Below are 13,490 nucleotides of genomic sequence, written 5' to 3'. Positions count from 1 at the left end.
TCCTGGAGGATGGACTGGTTTGATCTTCTTGCAGTCCAAGGCACTCTCAGAATTTTCCTCCAACACCACAGTTCAAAAGCATCGATCTTCCTTCTCTCAGCCTTCCTTATGGTCCAGCTCTCGCAGCCATATGTTACTACGGGGAACACCATTGCTTTAACTATGCGGACCTTTGTTGTCAGCGTGATGTCTCTGCTCTTAACTATTTTATCGAGATTTGTCATTGCTCTTCTCCCAAGGATTAAGTGTTTTCTGATTTCCTGACTGCAGTCAGCATCTGCAGTAATCTTCGCACCTAGAAATACAAAGTCTTTCACTGCTTCTACATTTTCTCCCTCTATTTGCCAGTTATCAATCAAGCTGGTTGCCATAATCTTGGTTTTTTTGAGGTTTAGCTGCAAGCCAGCTTTTGCACTTTCTTCTTTCACCTTCATCATAAGGCTCCTCAGTTCCTCTTCGCTTTCAGCCATCAAAGTGGTATCATCTGCATATCTGAGATTGTTAATGTTTCTTCCAGCAATTTTAACCCCAGCCTTGGATTCCTCAAGCCCAGCATGTCGCATGATGTGTTCTGCGTACAAGTTGAATAGGTAGGGTGAGAGTATACAGCCCTGCCGTACTCCTTTCCCAATCTTAAACCAGTCCGTTGTTCCGTGGTCTGTTCTTACTGTTGCTACTTGGTTGTTATACAGATTCTTCAGGAGGCAGACAAGATGACTTGGTATCCCCCTACCACTAAGAACTTGCCACAACTTGTTATGGTCCACACAGTCAAAGGCTTTAGAATAGTCAATAAAACAGAAATAGATGTTTTTCTGAAACTCCCTGGCTTTTTCCATTATCCAGCGGATATTGGCAATTTGGTCCCGAGTTCCTCTGCCTTTTCTAAACCCAGCTTATACATCTGGCAATTCTCGCTCCATGAACTGCTGAAGTCTACCTTGCAGGATCTTGAGCATTACCTTACTGGCATGTGAAATGAGTGCCACTGTTCGATAGTTTGAACATTCTTTAGTGTTCCCCTTTTTTGGTATGGGGATATAAGTTGATTTTTTCCAATCTGATGGCCATTCTTGTGTTTTCCAAATTTGCTGGCATATAGCATGCATTACCTTGACAGCATCATCTTGCAAGATTTTGAACAGTTCAGCTGGGATGCCGTCGTCTCCTGCTGCCTTGTTATTAGCAATGCTTCTTAAGGCCCATTCAACCTCACTCTTCAGGATGTCTGGCTCTAGCTCACTGACCACACGGTCAAAGCTATCCCCGATATTGTTATCCTTCCTATACAGGTCTTCCGTATATTCTTGCCATCTCTTCTTGATCTCTTCTTCTTCTTCTGATAGGTCCTTGCCATCTTTGTTTTTGATCATACCCATTTTGGCCTGAAAGTTACCGCCAATGTTTCCAATTTTCTGGAAGAGGTCTCTTGTCCTTCCTATTCTATTGTCTTCTTCCACTTCCGCGCATTGCTTGTTTAAAAATAATTCCTTATCTCTTCTGGCTAACCTCTGGAATTTTGCATTTAATTGGGCATATCTCCCCCTATTGCTGTTGCCTTTTGCTTTCCTTCTTTCTTGGGCTACTTCTAGTGTCTCAGCAGACAGCCATTTTGCCTTCTTGGTTTTCTCTTTCTTTGGGATGTATTTTGTTGCCGCCTCCTGAACAATGTTGCGAACTTCTGTCCAGAGTTCTTCTGGGACCCTATCTACTAAGTCCAGTCCCTTAAATCAATTCTTCACCTTCACTGCATATTCCTTAGGAATATTAGTGAGCTCATATCTAGCTGATCTGTGGGTCTTCCCTAATCTCTTTAGTCTGATCCTAAATTGTGCAATAAGAAGTTCATGTTTGGAACTACAGTCAGCTCCAGGTCTTGTTTTTACCAACTGTATAGATGTCTGCCACCTTTGGCTGCAAAGGATGTAGTCAATCTGATTTCAGTGTTGTCCATCTGGTGAAGTCCATGTATAAAGCCGTCTCTTAGGTTGTTGGAAGAGAGTGTTTGTTATGCAGAGTGAGTTGTCTTGGCAAAATTCTATCAGCCTATGTCCTGCTTCGTTTTGTTCTCCCAGGCCATGCTTACCTGTCATTCCAGGTGTCATCTGACTGCCCACCTGATCACTGTGATGTTAGATGGCTTGCCCTGAATTCAAACTGAGATCATTCTATCATTTTTTGGATTGTATCCAAGCACTGCTTTAGCCACTTTACTATTAATTATGAAGGCTACTCCATTTCTTCTGTGGTCCTCTTGTCCACAGTAGTAGATCTGGTGATCATTTGATGTGAAGTGGCCCATTTCATTTCAGTTCACTGATGCCCAAAATGTCTATCTTTAATCTTGGCATCTCACCAATAACCACATCCAGTTTGCCCTGGCTCATAGATCTTACATTCCAGGTTCCAAGGTGTGTTGATCTTTAGAACGTCGGATTCGCCGTTCACCACCAGCACCGTCGGCCGCTAGCTGTCCTTTCGGCTTTGAGCTAGCTGCGTCATCACGTCTGGGGCTAGTTGAACTCATCCTCTGTTCCTCCCCAGTAGCATTTTGACCATCTTCCGACCTGGGGGTCTCATCTTCCGATGGTATACCGACATATCTCTGGTTGTACTGATCCATTTAGTTTTCACGGCAAGAATACTGGGGTGGGTTGCCATTACCTTCCCCAGGGATCGCATTTAGTCTGACCTCTCTGTCATGACCTTCCCGTCTTGGGTGGCCCTTCACGGTTTAGCTCATGGCATCATTGAGGTGCTCAAGCTCGAGCACCATGGCAAGGTAATGATCCTTTGCTGAAGGAGAGCAATATAGCTTATTGCAATTATCATTAATTTAATTTTAATAATAGTTAACACTGCCATCTCAACACTCAGTCATTTTATCTTTCTTTTCCCTGGTTCCCATAAACAGATCAACCCTTCAACCTCAAAGCTAAAGGCTCAATCTTTTATAATCCTACTCCATTTAAAACCTTTCTGCCAGCTGATGTGTGGATTTATTCAGGAGAAACACCCCAAATTTCTGGCTTAACCACAGAAGCATTGCAAAGCATAATGTAAATTGTACAATATCTAATGGCACAAGCTTGTTTAAATCCACTCTGAAACAAAACCAATTTTAGCTCTGTTTCCCCATAATTCTTAGTAAAAGGGATATGTTTAGACATGTCCAAACTTTTAACAGCATTTTATCCAAACAAAATTTAAAATCATTTTAGCACTAAACTTCAGAATGTGATAAGCAAGTTATACATGGCCCAGGTCTTCCCTGAACTCAAGCAAAGACGTTAAGTGAAAAGTTTCTCAATGAGGCTGCATTTTTGCAGCGGGGCACATGCCGCCAGCAAGTTGAACAGGCAAGCAGAAGGTTGGTGAGCTTAACTCAGGAGCCAGCAACATAGTACCCCCAACCCCGAAATTAAATACTTGTTTAAAATTAAAATGGTCAAACTCTCAAGCTTTCCATGTTCTCACATGAACTCTCACAAAATGCAGGTCAAAATGCTAAAAACTCACATAATGTTAGTTGTTAATTTTCAGCACGACTCTATCCCACCCATCACTTAAATAGATTGACAACCCCTGGTTTAATTTCTGTTTCTACCAGCTTCTCCTACTCCTGTGCTGAGACAGAAGTACCCAGATAGAAGCAAAGTGGGGCAAGAATTTTCACTAGCCTTTCCACTCTTAAAGGGGACTAACAAAGGAAGGGTAGAATATAAACTGCTAAACAATTTTCAAGCCTAGTTGCTTTGGGGTCTTCTTTAAAAGAAGGGGGAAGGAAAAAGACCAGGTCAGGGTTTCTCAACCAGGGTTCCATGGAATCCTAAGGTTCCACAAGAGGTCACTAGGGGTTCCCTGGAAGATCACGATTTATTTTAAAACTTATTTCAAACTCAGGCAACTTTACATTAAAGAAGTTTCATTCTTTACTGTCAGTTTAAGAACACGGTTAATGCATACATACAGGGCTACCCATGAAACAAATATAATAATTTTGTAACTTCAAAGTTCAGGCCTATATTTGAGCCTAAACGTGCAGGGGTTCCCTGAGGACTGAAAAATATTTCAAGGGTTCCTCCAAGGTCAAAAGGTTGAGAAAGGCTAGACTAGGTGAGGGAGCTGTGGCAATTGAAGAAAAGAGAGTCAACTCAATCTCATGGTTCATAATTCAAATTTTGGTGTTTAGGAGTAATACAAAAGGGATCTCCTTGCTCAGTGGTTAACACATATGACCTGCCCAAACACCTCCACCCATGTGTTGAAAACAATATGGAATAATGACTATAAACATACTTCTTAAGAACCAGAGAGAGTTCCTTCAGTTGCTTCTTCTGTCGTGAGATGGAGCTGGAGATGCCATCTTGGAGCTTTGTCAGCTCCTCCAGCTTCTGTTTGTAGAGCTTGTGAGTTTCCTAACCAAAAAACAAATGTAACAACACAGCTTAGGACAGACAGTTCTCTACAATGAAGGTTAGTACACCTGGTAAAATAAAAAGTTGGAGAGCTTCATCGTTAATAATAGACATGGGCAGAAAGGTAGCCAGTACATCCACTTATCTAAGCCGACCCGAGTGTTCTTTCAAAAATCACCTCAAGCCAAGATCTGTTGAGCAAGCCATAGTCATGTAGTTCATCGATAATGCTAAGTTATACACCAGTTTTTCCAAACTTGAGTACTTGCCAAATGTCTGTACTTCAACCACCAGAGTTGTCAACTGCAGAATTCTCGGTTCTGGTTCACACAGCTAGCAAGTGCCCAAGCTGGGGAAAGCTGTTACAAACCATGATTTATAAACACATAACATTAAACCATAATTTGTTATGTAAGCCACAATACATGGGGCCACATATTGTTTTAAGCCAAAAATTAATCACATCCTTCTGAAACCACAGATACTTTAAAAAGTTCATTGTCTACTGGTACATTACTGGTTGGACTTCAAGGTTCTCGTAATCACATTTTAAGCCTGGAACAGTTTAGGATTGTGGGACGTGAAGAACCTCTTCCCATATATACCTACCTGATCCTGAAGACCTGTACTGTAGCAGAGCCCTCCTTAGTATCCCACAGCTGGAAGAGATGTGCTAGTTCAGGGTGCAGAAGAAAGCCTTCACTATTATGGCATCCTGGCCTTGGAATACCCTTTCCTAGATGCTTGACAGCACTGTTATCTGTTTATTTGAGTCAGGCAAAGACCTGGCTTTTCACTCACATTTGGACCTTAATGACCACCAGTTGACCATGCCTTTAAAGAGTTCCTCTCTGCTGTATGTGTTTTAATAATCTAACTTTGTTATATTTTGGTTTTCTAGATCATAACCCACCATAAGGTCCTTTGGATGGCAAACGGAGGTATGTTATGAACCCCGTTGGCTAAAGAATTCTGACTGGCGGGGTCCAGGAGGAGAGCCTTTTTTACCATTGCCCCCACCCTGTGGAACATCTTGCCCCAAGAGGTGAGGTTGGCCGCCATTCTTCAAGCCTTCCAGAAGAGTGTTAAGACCTGGCTCTGCCACCTACTATGGGGATCCGGTGGCTGTACGCATCCCTGGGTATGGCTGGTGGGTTGAGTATCCTCTCTCCGTCTTTTCAACTTCGTACATTTTTGTAAAAAAAATTATTCTGTTTTTTACTTGTAAGCCACCTAGAGTCACTTATACAGTGTGATGGGGGGCATATAAATTTAATAAAGAAACAACCTGAATATATTTTAAAATAAATATGATTCAACCTTCTAAGGCCATGATGGTAGTGCCATGGGACTTTATTAGAGGTCATCTGGTTGATATTTTCAGCCTCTTTAATGTGCACTAGGTTAGTTTAAGCAAGATATTTGTTAAGCCTACTGGAAACTAATGGCCCATTTTACTATTTATTTCTACAAATAGGAATAATAGTTTATGCTGCTGAAAATAGCAATTTCCTGCTGAATTTTTGTGATGTGAACTCTGGGACTTCAGATGGGGCTGTGCGCCACTTTATGGCCTAAAATACCCCCATCTACAGAAGATGAGCCAAGAGTCTGTGACTAGGTTCATAAAATGGGCTAAACCATGCTTTGCTTAACAATGGTTTGTTGAGTAAACTACAACTAGCTTTTGTTACAAAAATGTTAAGCCACAGACCCTGATTTAGAAATCACAGTGGCTAAGTTCACACAACATATTAAGCTAAGCCCAAAGGAAACAACTCCCATAACAACTTTACATGGTTCATGAATCCAGCTGGCATTAGGCAGCTCTAAGCCAACCAAAGTTTGTGGAAAACTATGACCAGAAGCTTCTAATGTTTCTCTGCATGTGGAAAATGGGGGAAAGGGAGAAGATGTAACCCAGGAACTGACCCTCTTCTGAAAGGGCCCTGTACACTGGTGGTGTAATATCACTAAGCAAGACTGTACTTTGGCATCAATGCGGGAACATCTATGCTTGCTTGGCGTAGCTTCAAGAGCCCCACACTACTGGGAGATGTTGCTCAATCTGTTGTACTTTGCAAGGGTGAGGAACATCCTTTCAACTAGGACACATGATGCAAATGCAAGTCAGAATGATGATAAAGTGAACTCCCTCATTACTCAAGTTCCAGTGCTATCTGAAGAGGTGTGCCACTACTATTACAGAGTGACACGGAATTTGGGCTTTGTATGTAGATGTAGAAGACATCTATATTCAAAGGTCAGTAGAAAATATGCCAAAGGCTAAGTGCAGTGGTATCAGATGTTCCCTTGTTTCCACTGTTGTCCTTTAACAATCAGAAACTTGGCAAGTATCCATCAAATTGGAAGCTGGCACATTAAAACTGCTAGAAAAGGGCAGGAGGAGTCCCAAGCCAAAAGCCCAGAGAATTCCCTCCACTCCCATTCTTGGGAGACAGAATATTCTCTTGGTAAGTTGGATTATCAACAAAGGAAGAACCACCATGTACACATTCAAGTATCATTGCAATGTTCCTCTCTGTATCTCCACTATTTCCAGGTGCGCAGACCTCTTTCTCTTTAATTAAGTTGTTCTTAAATTAAGACTTCTTCAAGTCAAGCTTGACTTCCATCTCTGTAGGTTCCCTGACAATAATATAGAAGTGCGTTGTCACTGCTTTTTTGAGGATATTTTTTCTACTTCCCAGTCTAGTCTACAGCCTTGCTGGTCTCCCATCCAAGCACTAATCAACTCTGATCCTGCCTAATATTTTTAAGAGCAGCCATGGTCAGCTAAACGCTGCCACCTGCTGTGACATCTGGACTAGGATCAGGGAGATCCTATTTCAAGTCCAGCCTCAACCCCTTGTAGCTCATTGGGTAGTTTGGGACCAATAATTTTCCCGCAGCCCAACCAACTTCACAGGGGTAAAATTCCTGTGCAAACTGCCTTGAGCTCCTGATGAAAGGTGGGATATAAATCTAGTAAATAAATAAATTCACCAGAAGCTAAATCTGTACAACCAGGTCCACTAAATGTCTGCATATGCGTCATCTACCAAGCCTAATCAGTTTCATTCTCAATTAGTGTCTTTCTGTCTTAGCTGTTGCATGAACTTAGTCTCTTTGGTGAATGCACAATATATTGCACAATTCCAGAAAACAGAGTTAAACCAGTAGCCCTAAGTATGTTGTACAAACCCATCCACATTGTCATAGCTTCTCCAAACACCATCCATAATTTATTAGCTTCCAGGAGAAAAAAAATGCTAGACAGTTTCCAGAAACAGCTGTGGTTTTGTTTTCTGCCCCTCCCCAAAGTTCTGTTTCATTTAATTTCTAGGTTTCAAGGTTTATGAACACTGAACATCTCTAAGGTTACCACTGCACGGTCACATCTCAAAGCCTTTTTTCTGTCAGACTCCCCACCAACTTCTCTCCAAGCCTTTAATCTGAAAATACAAGGCACACAGCATCCTCGGGATGCCGTACCCCACTGTGTGCCTCCCAGATCGACCTTGGTCAATAACCCCACTTCCCATGCTCTTAGCTGGGATATACAGACAAGCACCCCTAGAGGAGGAAAAGGCAGAAGATACGGCTTGTAGATCTCTGGGAAATTATCAAGGATCCTGACTCCTAATGTTTTAATAATAGCAACAAAATGGTCCCACTTCATGCTAAGTCATAATGTGGTTTGATGGTTTGGGCTGAGCATGTTGTATGAGCCTAGCCACTATTGGTAAATCAGAGTTTATGGCTTTGAATTTATTTAATTTAATTTATATCCCACCTTTTTTTTAATGAATAACTCAAGGCGGTGAACATACCAAATGCTCCTTCCTCCTCCTGTTTCCCCCACAACCCTGTGAGGTGAGTTGGGCTGAGTGTGTGCGACTGGCCCAAGGTCACCCAGCCAGCTTTCTTGCCGAAGGCAGGACAAGAACTCACAGCCTCCTGGTTTCTAGCCTGTTGCCTTAACCACTAGACCAAACTGGCTGCCAACTGTGGTTTATTCTATGTATTTTATATGTCAATAAATATTGTTTGATATATTTATTATTGAAAACATTTCAATAACACCTGTCATACCATACAGGTGGTATGAAACATAATATACCTCTTATACAATTTGAAACCCAATAAATTTATAAATCCATACAAATCATACAATTCGATATAAATCATGAACCATCCTGTTATTAAATATAAAGTGTTATGGTGAATAAAGTGTTTTTAGCATGCATAAAGCATACACCAACTGTTTTTCATTTGCTCTACAGCAGTGTTCCTCAACCTTGACAACTTTAAGATGTGTGAACTTCAACTCCCAGAATTGTGGGAGTTGAAGTCCACACATCTTAAAGTTGCCAAGGTTGAGAAACACTGCTCTACAGAATGGGTGCCACATCAAAAAGATTAAATAAAGCATGGCTTTGCTTAGTGAGTGAACTTGGTCAGTGATTCTCCCACCGTATTCTGCTGAAGTCGAGAAACCTTGTAGTAATCAGCAATGGATTTCTAAACAGAGGAATGTAAAACACAATTTAGCTCTGGCATTCTAGGACAAGTTCTTGGGCCAGAACACTTTAAACCCATGTATTTTTCAAAAATCTGTGATTAACAGAGATTTTGAAATTGGGCCTCCTACTTTAGTTACTTTGACCGATGAAAGGGATACAGTACCTCCAATTAGTCCGACAGCAAATTTGTGAATGAATGTATAGAATTATTTTAAATAAAAGTGCTTTCAAAAACTGTTTCTACCAAGCACAGTCTTAAGGGGAACTTCTGCTTTACCCACTATAACTTACTGTATGTGTGAAATACCTAAAAAGGCCTGCCTCACAATCACTGTATTTTAGACATTCACATTCGTAATCTTTAAATTGAATGAAAATACAACTAATCCCAAAAACAAATATTGCCTGATGTCCTTAAATTCTTCTACCTTTATCAAACTTCCTTGTGTTTCCAGCCTTAAATCTGCTTTCCTGCAAGCCACAAAATAGATACGGTCTAGCTTCAAATTCTTCTATCATTTCTCCAGAATAAACTCTAGGCACATAAAACTTCTTGAATAAGTACTGCTGTGAATCAGGCCAGAGTCCTTTTATTTCTTAGTAAACATGTTTCCCCAAATTCTTTACCTTCCTCCTCAGTAAGTAGACCAACAATTCCAACTTCTCTGAAAGAAGCTGGAGAATCAGGGAGATAACGCTTCCTCATATTTCATGCCACATCTTTTCACAACCCCCATAACCAAAACAGCCTAGCTTCATCCACACCTGCACAGTATTAGGATTTCTCCATAGCATCTGGAGCTCTTACATCAAACACCTTCAGTTCTTCCCATCAATAATGTATGAAAAAAGAAGGAAGGGATTGGAAGGCAAACTGGTTGAAAAACTAAGATCCAGTTATTCTGGATCAAGACAGATACCTGTGAAGTCCAGCATCCTGTTTCCAAGGAGTCAGCCAGACACCTCCAGGAAACTGAAAATCAGGTCAAATTCCTCAAAAGGAGATTATAACTACCCAGAGCCAGGGTTCCCACTCATTTAACCAGGTTTTTTTTAAAAGAACCTGGTTTTTAACCATAGGGCCCACAAGAACCTGCTGGGGTTCCGTGAGACACTAAGGCAAAAAGAAAAGTTCACTTGAACATAGCTTTCTCTCTTGATCAGGGGATTCAGATAGACAGAGAGAAAGACAGCCACACTCCACAGCCTGAAAAGGTTTGAAACTAAGCCATGGTTTGCTGAATAAGCACAGCTGGCTGGGTCTGCATACACACAATGCCATAAACCAGAAACCCACAATGGCTTAGCATAATGTTCTATGAACCTGGCCAGCATACAGAATTAAATCCCTATGGAATTTAATAGTGGAAAAGTCTGCCAGGAAAAGTAGTCAGTTCTCCTTCAATAGACAGCTTTCAAACAGAGACTGGATGAGGAACTGGCAGATAAACTGTAGGTTTTTTTATATTAGTAGCAGGTAATTTAGATTATTTTAGATATCCTTTTCGACTTTGTGATTAGAGCAAAAGCCATCTCTCATAATTACTAGTCAGCAACCAGTACCAGCAGCACAGTGCCCTTGATCTTGATAATCTATAACCCTTAGGACAACAGCAGTAACTAAGGATAGCCATGTCTTCTGTGTACCTGGAAGGTTTGGCTGGAAGCAGGTTTGGCTGGAAGTGAGGCTGCTCCAGCCAAACCTGCCCATTTTGCAGAGGACAGCCTACATTTCCACTCACAAAGGAAGGAATAAGGTCATCTACTCTGCAAATGCCCTCTTCAGATACAGTAACAGAGATGCAGCACACTCAGAAAGGCTTCCACCTTCATACAAATTGAAAGCGCAAGGGGAAGGCACTCTTCATATGCTCAGCGATGCTGTTACTTCCTGCACGCACGAGAAGATATAAAAACACTCTCTTCTCTCTTTTCTGTTTTAATACAGTGGTTGGACTTCTAGCTGCCGGCTAGAGAAACCCGAGTTCGTCCCCGCTCGGCTCGTGCCCCGCTTTGGGCCCAGGCAATCTGCACATGCTTAAGGATGCTCTCTCCTTCACCCAAGCGAGGAGGAGAAAACGGTCTGCCCGGGCCAGTCCCAGAGGTATTCTCTTTAAAGGCGCTTTTGCAGCCCAATATCAGCTTGTGTGTATGCAGTAAGTTGCAGCCCGTTCCTCCAGATGATACCCGGCTGAGGAACGCCGCCTGCCAGCCCGCCAGAGGCGGCCGCGGTCTGAGCCCGGCTTCCCCGCTCCCGCTCGCCAACAGACCCTTCCGTCCCGCTCCGTTGTCCCCACTCGACAACGCCCCTCTCCGTGACGTGGCATTCCCCCACCCTCCGGAGGGCACCTGCACGCTCTGGAAGCCGTCCTGCAGCTCCTCCCAGTCCCGGAGGCACTCGGTGACCGAGGCCCGGCGGTTCATGGCGACCGTGTGAGAAACCGGCAGCCCCTCCGACGCGCCCTCCCACAGAGCGGTGGAGGAGGAGGAGGGAGCGACGCTTCGGAAGGACGCCTCAGCCAATCCGCGAGGGCCCTCGGCGACCCGCCCGGCGAGGGCCCTGCCAATGGGCTCCTCTGCGAAGCCACCGGCGGGCGGGCGGAATGAAGCGCGCCGGGGGCCGGAGGGCAATAGGTGGAGTGCAGGGCTTACGCGGCCACCCCCGCGGGGAATCCCCCTCCCTCGAGGAGACCGCGGTTCAGAGGCTGGGATGCCTCGTGTGGTGAAGTCCGACCGGGTGGCCTAACTATCCTGCTAAGCCAAGGTTTGTTTAGCCAAGGTCTGTCGCACAAGCACCAATTGGCCCGGTTCGTACAAGACAGACTCACTGGATCTAGGTCAGCTACCGGAGAGTTCATGGATGAAGTCTGCTTGGCAGCAGTAAGTGGTTTGCCCTTCTTTCTGGATGCTTTTGTGACCTCCCAGTCTGGCCCTTAGCTCTGTGATTTTGTGGTGGTCTCCCATCCAATGGTAAGCAGGTCTGACCCTTTCCAGATCAGGCAAGGCGCAAACCAGGCCATTATTGTCTGTGTCACCAGTACTCAGTCACAGGAGTGTTTATTTAGTTGAGAGGAACTGTGGAAAGAACTCTCTGCAAACAACTTCCACTTATTCTTTAAATTTATTTATTTTTAATGATCATGAAATGTGAGCATTAAAGTAATTGCATTTTAAAAAAAAAAAATTGGTCCACGTTGATTTGCTTCTTTTTTTAAGACAGTTGGGTAGAACTCATCGCTACAGCTGTTTTTTCTGTAGCCTTTGTAACTTCCTACTTCTCTTTTGTCCCATTCAGATGCAAACAACCGGTTTCCACCACAACAGGATGACAGTCCCGTGAGGAGGCAGTGTACTTGGGGGAGGGCATTTTTGGCATTCTGCAGGAAATCACAATGTCAAAATTCTTCAGTTTGGTGCCTAGTAACTTGGTGGGAGATTCTAAGGGCCACAAACAAGCTTGAGAGCCACATGCAATCTGCAGACTGCCAGTGTTACTTAGGGAAATTGCCAGCCTATTTGCTGTAGCCAGGCTCTTTCAACCTTCATAATAAAACTGTCATGCAGCACATGAATATGTCCTTGACATGGTATTAGAGCCACCTGGGTCATTACCCCTGCTGCCAGCTGACTTGGAAGCTTCACAGGCATCAGGCTACTGGTTGATAGTTCCATACATGCGTATTGCTTTTTCAGAACTTCAATCCTGATGTTGTTGGGCTAAGGCTATGACTTTGCTATCTGGATGAGTTCTTTGGTGCTAAAAGCTAGAAGGTAAGGAAGCCTTTCTACCAGCATTGTCCCAATGCACAGATAGGAGTACCAAGGTGTTACAGTGTGTCAGGCAAAGGAGAATGTGACTTGCTTGCTAGGACACACAGGAGGTCAGGTCACATGGATTGCCAGTGATAGTTAAGATAGTTTGCTCATGCAGGATTCCCTTTCATTTTTAGTATACCTGTGTGAGGATTTCTGGCTTTTCTCATGAGGCAATCATATCTTACAGTTGAACCTAGGACTCCCTGTAGGGCATTGCTCCATCAGTTTAGGGCTCCTAGTGCAACCCATGTAACCCTAGTAGAGCTCACCTGAAAAAATGCAGGGTCCCATAATATTGGCTTCTTGTGCTACTGCCCCTGAATTATACTCTGTAGAATCTCTGTGGAGTAACCACCAGCTCCTTGTAATACTCCCTCTTCTGCCTGTGGCATAATGGCTGTGGACCAAAACATCAAAAGATGGGTGGAGCTTCTACTTCTCATTACCCCTGGTAGGGCTTAATACACATTTCCTGTTTCCTCACCCTATGAGCTCATGGGCACACCTACAACTTTCCTTGGTCTGTAGCTGGAAACACGGCTTTTTGGGTGGAAGCATCCTGTCTGGGGAACAGCATTTTTGGTGCCCGGAAGTATATTCTGGAAGCTCAGAAAGCTTCTGATGCAATATCTTTCTGACCTTGACAAACTAGCTCATGAAAAATAAAAACATTAAGGAAGTGTCTGTTGTGTGAGAGGCAGAAGATAAAGTCAACAACAGTGCAACAGTG

At 43.3% G+C, this 13,490-nt stretch overlaps 1 protein-coding gene across 1 annotated transcript in view; it reads right to left on the bottom strand.

The window, feature by feature from the left end:
- Nucleotides 1-11,440, bottom strand: part of TMEM120A (transmembrane protein 120A) — a 31,567-nt gene extending 20,127 nt beyond the window's left edge. The window contains exons 1-2 of the mRNA XM_063298245.1: nucleotides 11,294-11,440; nucleotides 4,300-4,418 (exon numbers count right to left, since the gene is read on the bottom strand). Of these exons, the coding sequence (XP_063154315.1) occupies nucleotides 4,300-4,418; nucleotides 11,294-11,368 (194 nt within the window). The 5' untranslated portion in view covers nucleotides 11,369-11,440. The remainder of the gene's footprint in view (nucleotides 1-4,299; nucleotides 4,419-11,293) is intronic.
- Nucleotides 11,441-13,490: the final 2,050 nt, after the last annotated feature.

This window comes from Candoia aspera, chromosome 1 (genome assembly GCF_035149785.1).
Source record: "Candoia aspera isolate rCanAsp1 chromosome 1, rCanAsp1.hap2, whole genome shotgun sequence".
NCBI lineage: Eukaryota > Metazoa > Chordata > Lepidosauria > Squamata > Boidae > Candoia > Candoia aspera.
This window is presented reverse-complemented; position numbering and strand designations above follow the sequence as displayed.